The sequence below is a fragment of the Diceros bicornis genome, chromosome 19 (genome assembly GCF_020826845.1).
Source record: "Diceros bicornis minor isolate mBicDic1 chromosome 19, mDicBic1.mat.cur, whole genome shotgun sequence".
NCBI lineage: Eukaryota > Metazoa > Chordata > Mammalia > Perissodactyla > Rhinocerotidae > Diceros > Diceros bicornis.
The window spans coordinates 47,789,888-47,808,615 of record NC_080758.1 but is presented as its reverse complement, the minus strand read 5'-3'; the positions used below and the strand labels follow the sequence as shown (position 1 = coordinate 47,808,615).

The 18,728-nt window shown below is 38.0% G+C and overlaps 1 protein-coding gene across 4 annotated transcripts in view; it reads right to left on the bottom strand.

Annotated features, from left to right (window-relative positions):
• The window catches only part of XRN2 (5'-3' exoribonuclease 2), a 79,625-nt gene extending 60,911 nt beyond the window's left edge, over window positions 1-18,714 (bottom strand). For 3 of the 4 annotated variants that reach the window (XM_058563328.1, XM_058563331.1, XM_058563330.1), the window contains exon 1: window positions 18,598-18,714. In XM_058563328.1, the coding sequence (XP_058419311.1) occupies window positions 18,598-18,672 (75 nt within the window). In that variant the 5' untranslated portion in view covers window positions 18,673-18,714. Of the gene's footprint in view, window positions 1-17,759; window positions 18,155-18,597 lie in introns of those variants that run through there. The other variant, XM_058563329.1, reaches the window with a different exon arrangement.
• Window positions 18,715-18,728: the final 14 nt, after the last annotated feature.

Genomic DNA, 18,728 nt, shown 5'->3' with positions numbered 1-18,728 from the left:
AAACACTTTAAGCAATCTTTAAATTATAAGTTATCTTATTTCCTAAAGCAAACTGAAGTAGATATTTCATTTGTAGAAAGTGGACAGCTTCCAACACAAGTTAATCTTCTCTATGTGGGGGATAATTATCAAATTTCCAAATCATTCAGTTGTCCAAGCAAGAGACCAGGGGAGTCATCTTAGAATTCTTTTCCCTTACCACCCATTCCAATAAGTCCTGTCAATTTAACATGAAAAACGCTAACCACATCAGGGCATCATCTCTCACCTACAAGACTGGAAGAGTCTTCGTATGGACTGCCCACCTCTAGACTCTCCTGTCTCCAGCCTACCCTCTATGCTGCCAGAGTTTTTTTTCCTAAAATACAAATGTGGCTGCATCTTAATCTTGCCTGATTCTCCCAACGATTCCCATAGCGGGTGTAAACCAATGAGCCTGGACCCATCCTAGTCTCCTGTCCCACCACGATATTGTTCAGGTCCACCCCATCTCGTCTAAGTTCCTGGAAAACGCTCTCATCTCTCAATGTCTTTGCACACTGCTTCCTCTCTATCAACACCCACTTCCTGAAATCTTAGTAATTTTCCAGGGTCAGACTCAGATCAAATGTCGTTCATTTTATAACGCTTTGTACACATCTCCTAAGAAATTAACTGCTCTTCCTTCTGCATTTCCACAGAATTTTGCTTATTCACTTGTAGCACTTCCATGGTTTTATAATTAATTTGTCATTCTAACCCAGCTACACTGTGCATTCTTCAAAAGGTAAGGACTGTGCCTTACTCACTCCTGGAGGCACTCAATTATACTTTTGTGATAAACATTACCTTTGTCTTTTTCTCCCAGAGCTTCAGCAGATGATAAGAATATGAGATAGGTTTTTACTGTTACTAATAGTAAAAGTCACTTAAAAAATAATAGTTCCCCAACACATGCAAAGCATCATTTGTAACAGCAAAAAACGGTGAACAATTTAAAAGCCCACTATGTACATGCTATATCATGGATGAACCTCAAAAACATTCTAAGTGAAAGCCAGTCATGAAAGACCACAAAAGATTCCATTTATATGATCCAGAATAGACAAACCTATAGAGACAGAAATAGATTAGCTTTAATCTGAGGGCAGAGGAAGGGAAAGGGAGATAGGAAGTAACCACAAGTGGGTACAACATTTCTTTTGGGAGTGATGTAAATGTCCTAAAATTAGATAATAGTGATTGTTGTACAACTCTGTATATATACTAAAAACCACTGAATTGTACACTTTAAATGGGTGAACTTTATGATATATAAATTATATCTCAATAAAGCTATTAAAAATAGATAAATAAAAGGTCAACTTAATTAGGAAAAAAAAAAACCCAAAGAATGGATTAATAAACTGTGATATGTCCATATAGTAGAATATCAAATAGAAGTGAGATTCAAAGAAATAGAGCTGGATGGTCACAAATATATTGCTAAGACAAAAAAGCAAGCTGCAGAAGAATACATACAGGATACCACTTATCCAGAGTTATCAAACAGACAAAACAACATTAGGTATTGTTCAGGGATGAATACATATGCAATGAAAGCAAAATTAGAAAAGCAAAGGAATGATAAACACCAATTTCAGGACAGTGGTTATCTTTGAGAGAGAGGGAAAGGAATGAGATTGAGCTTCAGTTTGGATTTATAATTGGAAGAAAAGGATATCAAAAGAGATTTAAGGGCAGAATAGGGAAGAAGCTCAGACAGTGTTCCATACCTACGTGCTATGAATCAGGAAAGAGGGGTTCAATCAGAAGCAGTGAATGGGATAACTGGTAAGGAAAGCAGGAGGTCAATTTTTGGGGGGTCTATTGAAAAAGATAACCTGATGACCCCCAAACATAACAAAACAAATTCTATGAAGGCAGGAGGCTCTCTGCCTATCCAACTAACCTCTACACTCCAAAGTCCACATTTTCCTCTCTCCTGCATCAAATAGACACCACACTCAGGAGAATCCAGACCCACTTTCTTTATGCTCCCCAGGAAGCCAGATAGTTAGTATTTTAGACTTGTTGGCCATATGATCTTAGTTGCAACAACTCATATCTGCCTTTGTAGAGTGAAAGCAACCATAAAGAATACAGACATGAATGGGTATGGCTGTGTTTCAGTAAAACTTTATTTACAAAAACTGTACACTGGCTTGCTAACCTCAGCCCTAGTGCCTAGCACACCACTAGGCATATTGTAGCTCTTCAACGGATGTTGCGTATAGCTACATGAGAATTTCTACTTCCACTACCTAGAAAGTATAGCACGGGGAAGGGCGCATGGGGAGGTCCTAACTTTGAGAAAAGAGCTCCAGGCATTCCCAATAAGAAAACTGAACATACTTTCCTCTCAGGAGTTACTGTAGATATAGTCAACACATTAATTACTTAAACTTAGAGTTTCTTTCTTCAAGAGAAGATTTTGATGCTCACCAAAGGAACTCACTCCTCAAGAGCCTTGCCAAACACAAGCCAACGTGTCTCCTGCTGCATTAAAGAGATCCTCAATCAAAGGGCAGCTAAAAGGAGAGCCACTCTGAACCCTAAAAACAATTCATTTCAAAGAACTTTTCAATATCTCTTGGATTTACCAGATGATAAACTGAGCACACACTGCAGCCTTCCCTTTTTACTCCAAGACCACATGAAAGACTAAAAACAAACAAATAATCACAACTGCATAACTGTACTGGAATACCAGAAGAACCCTCTGCGGCTAAGAAACCATGAGGGATGCCTGAAATGTGGAAAACTAGATCTGACAAGATGAAGCACACAGCCTAAAACATGCAGAGAGGAGTTCGGCAGCCGAGAAGTGGGAGAACACAAGAAGGCTCCAGGCCCAGAGAGGGGGCTCAAGGGATAGTCTCTGGATGATCCATCACCACCAGCAGCAGGAAGAGCCAGGTGGGTCAACCCCTGCACTCTCCTCTCACCCCCTCAGGTCCCACGTGCACCAGGCAACTTGAGACAGGCATTCCCAGAAAACACGGGTGCTTGAGTAGGAAAAGCAGCGCAGTACGCTGGCTCACTAGCAGTTCCCCAGAGGAACAGGGAGCACATCTGCCCAGAGGGCTGGCCGTCCAGCAGTTCCGCCAAGCAGGAATCCCACTTCTCTTCCACTTCATGGAAAAAGGGAGGGATCTATTTATCCCTAATAGGCAGTTGGGAAATTATCCTATTTGTACACAAAGATGCCAAGAAATCAAGATAAAGAAGATATTTAAGGGCCGGCCCCACGGCTCAGCGGTTAAGTGCGCGCGCTCCACTACCAGGGGCCCGGGTTCGGATCCCAGGTGCGCACCGACGCACCGCTTCTCTGGCCATGCTGAGGCCGCGTCCCACATACAGTAACTAGAAGGATGTACAACTATGACATACAACTATCTACTGGGGCTTTGCAGGGAAAAAAAAAAAAAAAGGAGGAGGATTGGCAATAGATGTTAGCTCAGAGCTGGTCTTCCTCAGCAAAAAGAGGAGGATTAGCACAGATGTTAGCTCAGGGCTGATCTTCCTCACAAAAAAATAAATAAATAAAACTGTTTAAAAAAAAAAAGAAGAAGATATTTAAAGAATTAAAGATGGTACAAACATGCAAATAGTGAGTCTGTATAAAAATACACTCCACAGGTTTTGAAATAAACCCCCAAAATGAATTTCACACCAACTTACTCTTCCAATCTTATAATAAGGCTTTCCGGCTCCTCAAACGTAAAGCTGAAGCCACTCCTGTCAGTGATAGCTAAGTGTATGCATTTTTGTGTAAACCTGCACAGTATTTAACAGCAGCATTAGAAAATCATGAATCACGCCTGAGGTTCCACTGTAACATGAGTTCTCACTATTGGAAGTCAAATACCAAACTACAGCATTTGGTTTTAGATTTCCCTTAAAGCAGCTTGGAACTCAAGAAAAGAACTGCAAAACATGGGTGATATTTTGGGGAGAAACGGTCAAAAGGCTAATGAAAATTTCAAATTGCAGTATTTTGGCTAAAAATTCAGGCCATAAATTCCGACACAGTTGCCAAATAGAAAATTTTAACATTTTTAGTGATTAGTATTTTTTCAAGTAGTATGTATCTTAGGTCCTCATTTTTATACAGTGTTAGTCAACAAGGACTATCAATTATCACTAACATTTACAAAGCACTTAAAATGTGATAGGCACTGTTCTAAGGGATTCTACTCATGGATTATTCCCCTCTCTCCTCACAAGAACCCTGTGAGGTACAGAGTGGCCCACTTAGAAATGAGAACACAAATGCTTAGCGGGGTTAAGTGGCTTCTCCAAAGTCACACTACTGCCAAGGGACCCAGCAGTCTGAATCAGAGCTGGGATCTTAACCAGGATGTTAGACTGACTGATTATAATTTCACTAGATTCAACATGAATTTATTGAACATTTATAATGTGCATCAAGGACTACAGCCAGTGCTACAGAGGACACAAAACATGTAAAACGTGTGAAATTGATCCTCGCTCTCTAAGACACAAGATAACACTGAGGAGATCAACTTCCAGCATGACAGCATCAGTAGCTCTGCTCACCTGCTTCTCGGGGAAACTAGTGAATTTTTTTAAAAAATAACACCATTTAAAGCCTTTGGAAACGGTCCTAGGGGAAGACAGCAATATAGTCACAAAAACCTAAGAAAATTCAGCATTGACAATACAACAGAGCATGGAAAAGTTTCAACCTAAAGACACTCTCAAGAACAGTGCAAGTTGTGGTGAAAAGCAAGTGGGAAGAGAATCCTGGATCTAATGAAGATACAGCCCAGACTATAGGCCAGCTAGTTTGTAGGAGAGAACCAGGGAATAAGACAGCTGGGAAGAGCCCTCCTGGGGTTCATAAAAGTACCAAACATTAACCTCAGAAACTAATCCCTGGCAGGAGCCACAATTTGACTGGATTAGTCTGTAGAGGAATTTATGCCCCAGGGCACTGCTGAAAATAACACAGCAATGGGCCACAATTAGTGGAGGTTAACTGCTGGGTGTAATGAGGGCAAGACTGGGAGAGAGTCCTACCTATACCTGTCATCCTAGGGTGGCTCTGGGCATGCCCCAAACTGCACCACCCAGAGAAGCAATATCAGAGGTCTAACACAGTGAGGAAGAAATACATCTCACTAAAATAATCCAGTTGGTATATAAACAAATAACAGTAACAAGCCCTGAAAGAGTCTGGGGGTGGGGGGCCAATACCCAAAGTTGCTACAATATGTTATCTAAAACGTCCTATTTATAGCAAAAAACTACCAGGCATGTAGAAAAACAGAAAAGTATGACCCATACACTGGGTAAAAGGCAGGCAACAGAAACTGCCTGTGAGAGCATCCAGATGTTAGATTTAACAGAACTGGGTTTAAAGTAACTATTATAAGTATGTTCATAGAACTAAAGAGATGTATGTTAAAGAAATAAAAGAAGTTATGATGACAATTTATATCAAATAGAGAATATCAACAAAGATAAAAATTACAAAAAAGAACCAAATGGAAATTCTGGAGTTGAAAACTACAATAACTGAAATCAAAAATTCAACTAGAGGGGCTTGACAGTACATTTGAATTGGCGAAAGAATTAGCAAACTAAGATAGATTAATAGAATTTACACGAGCTGAAGAGCAGAGAGAAATAAGAATGAAGAAAAATAAACAGAGCCTGAGAGAAATATGGGACCAATTAAATGCACGAACATACACAGAACTGGAGTACTGAAAGGAGAGGAGAGAAAGGAGTAGAAAAAATATTCAAGGAAATAATAACCCCAAACTTCCCAAATTTATTAAAAAACAATAACTTACACATGCAGGAAGCTCTAAGAACTCCAAGATAAACACAAAGAGACCCACAAACAGACACATCAGAGTAAAAAATGCTGAAGGTAAAAGACAAGGAGAAAAATCTTTAAAAGAATCAAGAGGAAAAATGATGAGTCACTTACAAGGAAACCCAATAAGACTGACAGCTGGCTTCCAGAAGAAACAATGCAGGCCAGAAGGCAGTGGGATAGCACATATAAAGTGCTGAAGGAAAAAACTGTTAACTAAGAATTCTATATTCAGGAAAGGTACTGTTCAAAAATGAAGAAAAAATAAAGACTTTGCCAGATAAACAAAAATTGAGAGAATTCATTGCTGGTAGACCTGATTTACAAGAAATACTAAAGAAAGTTCTTCAGGCTGAAAACAAGTGACCCCAGTAAAGGTTATTATACATATTTTTTATCCTTTCTATTCTTAACTGATTTAAAAACCAATTGTATAAAATAATATCACACAATGTATCATGGCTTAAAACGCACAATTTAATATAAGTGTAATATATTTCCTACTAACAGCCCAAAAGGAGGTGGATGGAAGCAAAGTTGCAATGAGCTAAGGAAATGACTACAGATGGTAAAATAATAATTATAACAATGCAATGTTGAGGTTGTAACATTAACAGATATAATACATATAACAACAATACCAAAAAAAAAGGGAAAATGGGAATCAAGCTATATAGCAGTAAAGGTTCTATATATTACCGAAATTAAGCTAGTACAAATCTAAAGCTGGTAAGAGGTATATAGTAAACCCTAGAGCAATTACTTAAAAAAATTCAAAAAAAAAAACTAAAAAAAAGATCACTAATGAAATTAAAATGCTACATTAGAAAATACATATAGAAAACAAAAACTAAAATGGCAGATGTAAATCCAACTATATCAGTAACATTAAATGTGACTAGATTGAACAATCAAAAGGGAAAGATTGTTAGATTGGATTTAAAAAAAACATGATCCAACTATATGTTGTCTACAGGAGACACACGAGATTCACGGATACAAAAACACTGAAAGTAAATGGATGGGGAAAAATATCATGCAAACAGCAACCACAAGAAAGTTGGAGTGGCTGTACTAACATCAGACAAAATAGACTTTAAAATAAGAATACTAGAGATAGTGACATTTTATAATGATGAAATGATCAACAGTTCAAGACATAGCAATTAAAAACATATATGCATCTATTAATGGAGCATTGAAATACATGAAACTTTTAATAAACAGAAATGAAAACAGACAATTCAACAAGTTGGAGACTTCAATACTCCACTTTCAATAATGTATAGAACAATTAGACAGAAGATCAACAAGGAAATAGATGACTTGAACAACACTACAAACCAACCAGATCTAACAGACTTCTACAGAGCACTCCATCCAACAACAGAATATACATTCTCAAGTACATAGGGAACATTCTCCAGAACAGATCAAATGTTGGGCTATAGAACAAACCCCAATAAATTTAAAAGCATAAAAATAATACAAAGTATGTTCTGCAACCATAATAAAATAAAATTAGAAATCAATAGTAGGAATAAATTTGGCAAATTCATAAATATGTGGGAATTAAACAACACATTCATGAATAACCAATGAGTCGAAGAAGAAATCTAAAGGGAAATCAGAAAAAGCTGGTTCTTTGAAGAGATCAACACAATTGACAAACCTCTGTCCAGTCTGACCAAGAAAAAGAGAGAAGATTCAAATTACTTGAATCAAAAACAAAAGAGAGAAAGCAACACTAAGATATCACCTCAGGCCCGTTAGAATGGCTATAATCACCAAGCCAAAAAACAACAAACATTGGAGAGGATGTGGAGAAACAGGAACCCTCATACACAGCTGGTGGGAATGCAAACTGGTGCAGCCTCTATGGAAAACGGTATGGAGATTCCTCAAAGAATTAAAAATAGAGATGCCCTATGATCCAGCCATCCCACTACTGGGAATCTATCCAACAAACCTGAAATCAACAATCCAAAGGGCCTTATGCACCCCTACGTTCATTGCAGCATTATTCACTATAGCCAAGAAGTGGAAGCAACCTAAGTGTCCCTCGACTGATGACTGGATCAAGAAAATGTGGTATATATATACAATGGAATACTACTCAGCCATAAAAAAAGACAAAATCCCCCCATTTGCAACAACATGGATGGGCCTGGAGGGTATTATGTTAAGTGAAGTAAGCCAGAAAGAGAAAGACAAACACTGTATGATCTCACTCATATGTGGAATATAAACCAACACATGGACAGAGAAAACTGTATTGTGGTTACCACAGGCAATGGGGGTGGGGGGTGGGCACAAGGGGTGAAGGGAGACATATATATGGTGATGGACAAACAAAAATGTACAACCCAAAATTTCACAATGTTAAAAACTATTAAAACATCAATAAAAAAAAAGACAAAACTGAAAAAAAAAAAAAAAGAGGACAAGATTACCAACCTTACAGAAACAAAAAGGATTATAAACAAATACTACGAATAATAGTACACAAATTAGATAACTTAGATGAAATACACAAATTACTAGAAAAACACAAACTACAAAAATGACTCAAGATAATCTGAATAAACCTATAATAAGTGAAGAGATTGAATCAGTAATCCACAAACTATGCACAAAGAAAAGCCCAAGCCTAAATGGTTTCACCGCTGAAATCTACCAAACACTCAAGGAAGAATTAATACCAATTATACCAATTCTTCCAAAAAAAAAAAAAAAAGAAGAGGAAGAAACACTTTCCAACACATTTTATGGGGCTAATATTACCCCGATATCAAAATCAGACAAAGATGTCACAAGAAAGCAAAACTACAGGGGCCAGCCTGGTGGCGTAGAGATTAAGTTTGCACGCTCCACTGTGGCGGCCCAGGGTTCACAGGTTTGAATCCCGGGTATGGACTGATGCACCGCTTGTCAAGCCATGCTATGGCGGTGTCCCATATAAAAAAAAAATAAATAGAGGAAGATGGGCACAGATGTTACCCCAGGGCCAATCTTCCTCCTCAAGAAGAGGAAGATTGGCAACGGATGTTAGCTCAGGGCTAATCTTCCTCACCAAAAAAAAAAAAAAAAGAAAAGAAAACACAACTACAGACTAATATCTCTTACAAACATGGATGTAAAAGTCCTCAACAAAATACTAGCAAACTGAATCTAGCAATACATAAAAAGAATTATACACCATGACCAAGTGGGATTTATCCTAGGGATGCAAAGTTGGTTTAACATCCAAAAATAATTAATGTAATACATCATACAAATAGAATGAAAAACAAAAAATCACATGACCATCTCAGCAGATGTAGGAAAAAGCATTTGACAAAATCCAACATGCTTTCATGATTTAAAAAGAAAACTCAATAAACTAGGAACAGAAGGGAAGTTCCTCAATATAAAGGGCATCTACAAAAAATCTCCGGTTAACATCATACTTAATGGTGACATACTGGATGGTTTCCCTTTAAGATTAGGAACAAGACAAAGATTTCCATTCTTGCCATTTCTATTCTAAATTGTAGCAGAGGTTCTAATCAGGGCAATTAGGCAAGAAAAAGAAATAAAAGGCATCTATATCGGAAAGGAGGAGGTAAAACTATCTCTATTTGCATGAAGTGATCCTGTATATAGAAAATCCTAAGGAATCTACCAAAAAACTATTAGAAGTAATAAATGAGTTCAGCAAGGTTGCAGGATACAAGATCAATATACAAAACCCAATTTAATTTCTATACATTTGCATCGAAAAACCCAAAAGTAAAATTAAGAAAACAATTCCATTCACAATAGTATCCAAAACCAGGAATAAATTAACCAAAGAAATGCAAAACTTATACTCTGAAGTTGATTCTAAATTCATACGGAATTCTAAGGCAACAAGCTACAACTAACAAAACAATTCTGAAAAAGAAGAACAAATAGTGTAAGACTCATACTTCCCAATTTCAAAAGTTACTACAAAGCAACAGTTGTCAAGACAGTGTGATACTGGTACAAGGACAAACATACAGATCAATGGAACAGAACTGAAAGACCAGAAATAAACCTATACACCTATGGTCAACTGATTTTTCACAAGGGTGCCAATGGTGCTGTGACAATTGAATAGCCATATGCAAAAGAATGAAGTTAGACCCTAACCTTATCCCATAAGCAAAAGTTTACTCAAAATGGATCATACACTTAAATTTAAGAGCTAAAACTATAAAACACTTAGAAGAAAACACAGGCATAAATCTTCATGACCTTGTATTTGGCAATGGACTCTTAGATATGACACCAAAAGCAGAAGCAACTAAATAAATGAATAAATAAATTAAACTTCATCATCAAAATTAAGAACTTTTATGCTTCAAAAGACACTATCAAGAAAGTGGAAAGACAATCTAGAATGGGAAAAAATATCTGCACATCATACATCTAATAAGGAACTTGTATTCGGAACATATATTAAAAAGCTCTTGGGGCCAGCCCAGTGGTGTAGTGGTTAAGTTTGCGCGCTCCACTTTGGCGGCCCAGGGTTCATGGGTTCCGATCCCAGGCACAGACCAATGTACCGCGTATCAAGTCATGCTGTGGCTGCGTCCATATAAAGTAGAGGAAGACGGGCACGGATGTTAGCCCAGGGCCAATCTTCCTCAGCAAGAAGAGAAGGATTGGCAACAGAAGTTAGCTCAGGGCTGATCTTCCCTACCTCCTCCCCCAAAAAAACTTCTTACAATTCAGTAATAAAAAGACAACCCAATTTAAAAATAGGCAAAGAATCTGAACAGATATTTCTCCAAAGAAGATATACAAATGGCCAATAAGCACATGAAAAGATGCTCAGTATCATTAGTCATAAGGCAAACGCAAATCAAAACCACAATAAGATACCACTTCATACCCACTGGAATGGCTAAAATAAAAAACTTAGATAACAAGTGTTAGTGAGAATGTGGAGAAACTGGAACCCTCAAACACTGCTACAGGAATGTAAAATGTTGCAGCCACTTTGGAAAACAGTCTGGCAGTTTCTCAAATAATTAAACATAGAGCTACCATGTAACCCAGCAATTCTACTCCTAGGTATATATCCAACAAAATGGAAACATGACCACACAGAAACTTATACATGAATGTAACAGCATCACTCATAATAGCCAAAAGGTGGAAACAACCCAAATGTCCATTAACACACAAACAGATAAACAAAATGTGGTATATCCACACAATGAAACATTATTTGGTCATAAAAAAGAATGAGATACTGACATATGCTACAACATAAACGTACCTAGAAAATATAATGCTAAGTGAAAGAAGCCAGCCAAAAAAAAAACCATATACTATATGATTCTATTCATAGGAAAGTCAGAATAGGGAAATCTATAGAGACAAAAAGTAGCTTAGTGGTTGCTCAGAGATGGGGTAAACAGGGTCAGGGGATAAAGGGATGGTAGCTGAAGGGTTCAGGCTTCTTTTTGAGGTGATGAAAATATTCTAAAATTTACTGTGGTGATGGTTACACACATCTGTGAATATATTAAAAAACCACTGAATTATAAACTTTAAATGGGTGAATTGTATGGTATGTGAATCATATCTCAATAAAGCTGCCTAAAAACTGTAGTAGCCAGCTCCAAAAAAAAAACATCATAGTGAAGAAAACAGAATGTAGGGTCAGGGAGCAACATCGCTTTTGTTCATTATTAATCCTTCCTGCCCTTAAAGTCATGCCTGCATGTTTGCAAAAAAAAAAAAAAAGGGGGGGCTAAATGAAGTAGACGAGTGACAGGAAAAAAGCAGGGTAGGAAACCTGGATTTCACCACATGAAAAGAGCACAATTCTACACTATGCAATGTTACCAAAAATTAGACATAAAAATATCCTCACTTATACCTGGACATACAAACTACTAAAAATTAACTTACCAAATAAATTTCTGAAACATCCAATGAGTCTGTGTAAGGCATTGTTTGAAGAACTTAACTTGTATTAATTGATTTAACCCATACAACCACCCTATGTGGTACATATATAGCTGATCTTCATTATTTACAAGTTCCATATTTGTGAATTCACCTACTCACTAAAATTTTTTTGGAATCCCAAATCAGTATTTGCAGCATTCTCATGGTCATTCGCAAACATGAGCAGAGCAGTGAAAAATTTCAGTCTATCAACACACATGTTCCAGTTGAGGTCAAACAAGGTGACACACTGCCTTATTTCAGCTCTCATACAGAAATGACCAGAGGATAGAGATGGTAGCGAGCAGTGTGGTGTAATGCAAGAAGCTCCAGTTCTTTAGAGCTTAGGAGAGTTTAAGTCATTTTCCCAAGATCAGAAAGCTAACGAATGGAGGACTGTATGAGCCAAGGACACAAAGTGAAGAAATTGATGGTTGAATGAATTAATAGTTAAAAGGCTAAAAAAAGAGATAAAACGAGATCATAAAAAATACTTAAACCAAAAGAAGAAGAAATGGAGAGCGGAAACAAAAAACAGATGAGACAGAAAACAAACAGTAAGATGATAGATTTAAATCTAACCATATCAATAATCACATTCAACGTAAATGTTCTAAATGCCCCAATTACAAGGCAGAGATTGTGAAAACAGTGTGGCAGTTCCTCAAAAAGGTAAACATGGAATTACCATATGATGTAGCAATTCCACTCATAGGTATACACCCAAAGAAATGAAAGCAGGAATCACTCACAGGTATACACCCAAAGCATTGATGTGGCACACAGATACTTGTCCACCAATGATCACAGCAGCATTATTCACAATAGTCAAAAGGTAAAAATAACCCAAGTGTCCAAACAAAATGTGATAAACACATACAATGGGATATTAGTCAACCTTAAAGATGAATGAAACTCTGATATATGCTAAACATGGATGAAACTAGAAAACATGCTAAGTGAAATAAGCCAGACACAAAATGTCAAATACTATATGATTCCACTCATCTTAGGTACCTAGAATAGGCAAATTCATAAGACAGAAGGTAGGGGAGAAGGGAGAACGGGGAATTATTGTTTAATGGGTATAGAGTTTCTGTTTAGGATGATGAAAAAGTTACAGAAATGAAGAGTCACAATGGTTTCACAATGTTGTAAATGTACTTAATGTTACTGAATTCTAAACCTTAAAATGGTTAAAACGGCAATTTTTATGTTACGTATATTTTGCCACAATAAAAAAAAAAAGGGCAGAGATCATCAAACTATAAAAAAGCAAGACCCAAGTGTATGTTGCCTACAAAAACAACCACTTTAAATATAAAGACACAAACAGGCTAAAAGTAAAAGGATGGAAATAGACCATGCTAGCACTAGTCAAAAGATCTGGCTACATTAATATTGGACAAAGTAGACTTCAGAGCAAAGAATATTACCAAGGATAAAGAGGACCACTTTATAATGATAAAGGAGTACATTCATCAAGAAGACATAACAATCCTAAGCATTTATGTACCTAATAAAAGAGCTTCAAAATGCAAGGAGCAAAAAACAATGGAACTAAAAGAAGAAACAGACAAATCCAAAAAATTATAATAGGAGATTTCCACACCCCTACCAATAACTGACAGAACAAGGAGACAGAAAATCAGTAAATGTTGTTCAAGTCTTTCATATCATATCAACAAACGTGATAACATTTATAGAACACTCCACCCAATAACAGCAGCACATATATCTTTTTAAAGTCAAAATTAAACATTTACCAAGACCATATCCTGGGACATACAACAAATCAGATAAGCTTTTAAAAGATTCAAATTATGCAAAGCATGTTCTCTGACAGGGGAACTAAATTAGAAATCAATAACAGAAAAAAACGTCTGGAAAATCCCCCAAATATTTGAAAATTAAATAATACTCTTCTAAATAAGCAATGGGCCAAAGAAGAAGTCAAAGAGGATATCAGAAAATATTTGTTACTGAATGAAAATGAAAACACAACATGTCATTATTTGTGGCATAGAGTTGAAACAGTATCTAGAAGGCTGTTTATGGCACTCAACACCTTTATTAGAGAAAATGCAATGTACCAAAGCAATGACCTAAGTTTCCACCTTAAGAAATAAGGACAAGAAACGCAAGCTAAACACAAAGTGAGCATAAGAAACAAATAAGAGCAGAAGTTGATGAAAAAGAAAACAGAAAAACAACAGAGAAAAATCAATGAAACCAAAAGCTAGCTCTTTGAGATCAGTCTAGCCAGACTATTAATGGAACAAAAGAGAAAAGACAAAATTAGTATCAGAAATAAGAGAGGTGACATCACCACATTTTCTATCAATAGTAAAAGGATAATAAGGAATACTATGAACAACTTTTGTCAACACATTTGACTACTCAGATGAAACGGACAAAACCTGTGAAAGTTAAAAATTACAACAGCTCATTCAAAAAGAAATAGATAATCTGAATAGCTCTACATCTACTAAAGAAATTGAATTTGTAGACAAAAGCCTTCCCCCAAAACTTCAGGCCCAGAAAGCTTCACTGGTGAATTCTACCAAATATTTAAGCAAGAAATAACACCAATTCTAGACACACTCTTCCAGAAAACTGGGGAGGGTATATACCGCGCAGCTCAATCTGAGGCCAAGGTTACTCAAAAACTAAAACTAGACAAAGACATTTCAAGAACACTACAGACAAATATCCTTTTTGAACATAAACGTAAAAATGTAAATGAAGAAATCTTTAGCAAATTGAATCCAACAGTATATAAAAATAATATACCATGACCAAGTGGGATTTACCCAAGGAATGCAAGGCGAGTTTAACATTTCAAAATCAATGTAATTCATATTAAAAAACTAAAAACAGAAACCATGGGATGAATTAAAACTATAAAACATCTCTAAGAAAACACAAGAGAGAATCTTAGCGACCTTGGCTTTGGCAAAGATTGTTAAATACAATACAAAGAGTGGAAATATAAAAAAATATATATAAAACAGACTTCATTAAAATTAAAAACGTCTGTTCTTTGCACTGGTAAGAAGTAAAAAGGTAAGCCACAGAGTAGGAGAAAATATCTGCAAAAGACATATCAACTCGTAAGAAACTCTACAATTCAATAAGACAAACAACCCAACTTAAAAATGAGCAAAAGATCTGAATAGACACCTTGCTCAAGAAGATATACAGCACGCAAATAAGCACCTGAAAAGATGGTCAACATCATCTGTCATCAGGCAAATGAAAATTAAAACGACAACGAGATAACACTAGACTAGAACGGCTAAAACTAAAAAAGACTAACCAGACTAAGTGCTGGAGAGGGAGTGGAGCAACTAGAACCTGCACACATGCTGGCGGCAATGTAAAATCGTACAACCACTTTGGAAAACAGCTTGGCAAATTTTTAAATAATCACACACCTACCACGCAATTCAACCATTTCACTCCTGAGTATTTTCTCTAAAGAAATGAAAGCACATGTCCACACAAAGACTTGTACACCAATGTTCACAGAAGTTTTTTTGTTTAATCGCCCAAAACTGGAAACAAACCAAATGTTCCTTAATCAGGTGAAGGAACAAACAAAATGTGATACATGCACAACATAGACTACTACTCAAAAATAACAAGAAATGAACTATTGATATATGTAAGAACATGGGCGAATTTCAAAATAATTATTCTGAATGAAAGTAACTGAGCCAGGTAAAACAAAGAGTACATATTATATAATTCCATGTATATAAAATTGTAGAAAATGAAAACTTATCTACAGAGTCAGAAATAAATCAGTGGTTGACTAACGACGGGCAGCACAGAGTTGTAGGGAGGAATAACAAAGGGCCAGAAGGAATGTTTTAGAGGTGACGCTCATTATCTTGATTATGGTGATGGTTTCATGGATGTGCACATATCTCAAAATGTATTAAACTGTACACTTTAAATATGTGCAGTTTGTTGTAGGTCAATAATACCTCAATAAAGCTGCAAGAGGAGGAGGAGAGGAGGGGGAGAACAGAGAGACAAAAGAAAAATACATCAGTCTAGGAGGACCAGGATCCAGAGTTCAGAGAGGGCAGTGAAAAAGGAGGTCAGGAAACAATCAAGGAGCATTCCCTAGAACTGAAGAACACACGTCTTCAGCCTCAGAGTCAGCCAAGCACCAATCAAAATAAACTTAAATTTTAAAAAAATCTATACCTAAGTACATAATCATGAACACTTACACTACCAAGGATAAAGATCTTGAAAAGATTCAGAAAGAAAAATAGATCAACTACAAAAGAATGAAAGCAGAACACAGAAATTAAGAGCATGGCCTTCCTGATTTTGACAATGGCTCTGCCGTGTATTAGCCAAGTGACCCTGAGTACATTACTTAACCCCTCTGTGCTTCAGTTTTCTCATCTGTAATAATAATAATAGTAAGTAGTAGTAGTCATGTGGTTGTTATGAGAATTTAATAAATTAATCTATAAAGTGCCTAGAACAGTGCCTGGTATGTGTTAAATACTACATAAGTATCGGTTAAATAAATAAATCACATTAACATTCAACTTCTCATCAAAGGGCTGGCCTGGTGGTGCAACCAGTTAAGTGCGCGCACTCCGCTGCGGCGGCCCAGGGTTCGCCGGTTTGGATCCCGGGCGGGCACCGACGCACCGCCTGGCAAGCCATGCTGTGGCAACGTCCCATATAAAGTGGAGGAAGATTGGCACGGATGTTAGCCCAGGGCCAGTCTTCCTTAGCAAAAAGGGGAGGATTGGCAGATGTTAGCTCAGGGCCGATCTTCCTCACAAAAAAAAACTCATCAAAAATACTGGATGACATAAGTCAAAAGAACAGCACTTTCAAAGATTTGAGGGAAACTAATTTGCAAACTCAAACTTGATGCCTAGCTAATGATCACTCATGTGTACAAGGGTAGAACAGAATCAGAAAACTCACACCCTGCACAGCATTTCTTAAGAATTCAATTGAGAATAAAAACCAAGGAAGGATTTAGGCCAAGAAAGATGATCAGAAAATAGTACCCTCAACTGAAGAAAGGAATTTTTAAAAATCTCAGGAAGCAGCTTTCCAGCAAGCCTAAAGAACCAGGTGTGACAACAACAGAAATAAAGACCTCAAGAAGGAGTCTCCAAGAAGAGGACTTGATAGAACACCTAATAAAACAGCGAGTTTGGATGTGGAACCGTATAAAGAGGAAAACAGAAAGATAACACCAAGAAAAAGACAAAAGTAGCACAAGAAAAGAAACAGTATCACAGCATAACTTGAATCTGGAAAGTGACAATAATTTACAATACTATTTGATTTTTCAGCTTTTAAAACAATCCTATATATAGCCAAAGCCGTGACAATTTAGTTTGGGATGCCAACAAAGCAAAAGTACAGCTGGCAAGCTTGGCGTGAAGAGTAAGAGCAGCAGAGGTAGAAAACTTATAGAAAAGCTAATACCTAACCTTAGAAAGTGAGAAGTCAAGGGATACTTTAAATAGAAGATGTAATAAAAAAGACACATTACTCAAAGTTATAAAGCTTACCAAGAGATGAAATAAAGACAGCGATTTACTATTAGGAATGGGGCGGGGGAGCCGCATAAGTGACGAAATCCTCTTCTATCATAGCTAGAATTCAACAGATAGATCCAAAACCAATAAATCAGGCATAATCATGATATCTAGAGACAGAACCAAAACAGTTAAAAATGGTTATCTCTACAGAGTAGAAACGGGATGAGATGCAAGTAAAGTTTGATGGAAGTTTTAAAAACAAAGGAAACCAGCATTCAGTTTAACAGCTTCTCTTTGGGAAAAACACAAGGAATACTGAAACTGCCGTCAAAACAAGGCTTTCGGTTCCTCCTGGATAGAAGCTAAGTAAAAATCAAGATCTCACCAACCTCAGCAAAAGAATGCAGTTCACTGTGACTGACGGGCACTTCCTTCAAAAACGAAGGGGCGAGGGGCATGAAGCGCCGCTGAACCTTCCCAATCCGGAAATTCTAAGCACAAAATCGAACTCGGACGGGATCACGGGAACGATAAAGAGAAAACTCAATAATGGCCAGAAGTCTACATATACATTAACAAACAAACAACAAGTATTTAAGTGCATCCAGGAATTCTGAAAATTTCAACAAGCATTCTGTCCAGCAGTCGGGGCACCTAGAGAAGGGGGCACTTATGAGACTTCTATCTCGTCCTAGACGTTTCTAAGATGCTGCTTTCACCGTAGGATCTAAAACAGCAACAAAAGTCCTTTCGCACCAGGAGAAAACCTTTCGAGCACGGGCAGTAAACAACAGAAAGCTCGCCGCGGGGGGTTACTTTACAAGGTTGTAAGAGGCTGGAATCAACATGTGCGCCTCGCTACCCAGGTAACTCAGCGGACCAGGCGTGTGCAGCCCAACACCTTCGAGCCTGTTCTGAAACCCAAAATGCGCTGTGCCGAGAGGAAACAAAGCCGTGGGCGGGGCCTTCCGGGCCGGAAAAAGCGGGCAGGGGAGGAGCAGCCCTCCAGCGAGCACAGACCCCGCTCGGCCCTCGCCCCGCCGAGGCTGCTCTCCCAGGGCCCCGGAAACGAGTGTCGGCGACCAACCGCGTGTCGGGCCGCGGGCGCCCGCGGGGCCCACAGAGCAGCGCGGGCCCCGGACGGCACCCCGGGGACGGCCGGCGGGTCCCGAGGGCCGCGGCCCAGACGCGCTGGGGCTCCGGGCTTGCCGCCAGGCACCGCCTCACCTTCTCTTCCACGCAGTTGACAATGATGGACGGGTACTTGCGGCTGAGCCAGCGAAAGAAAGCCGGGACTCCCATAGCGGCGGCGCGGCCCCGGACGAACGAACGTAACCAGAGACAGGCGGGAGCGGCAG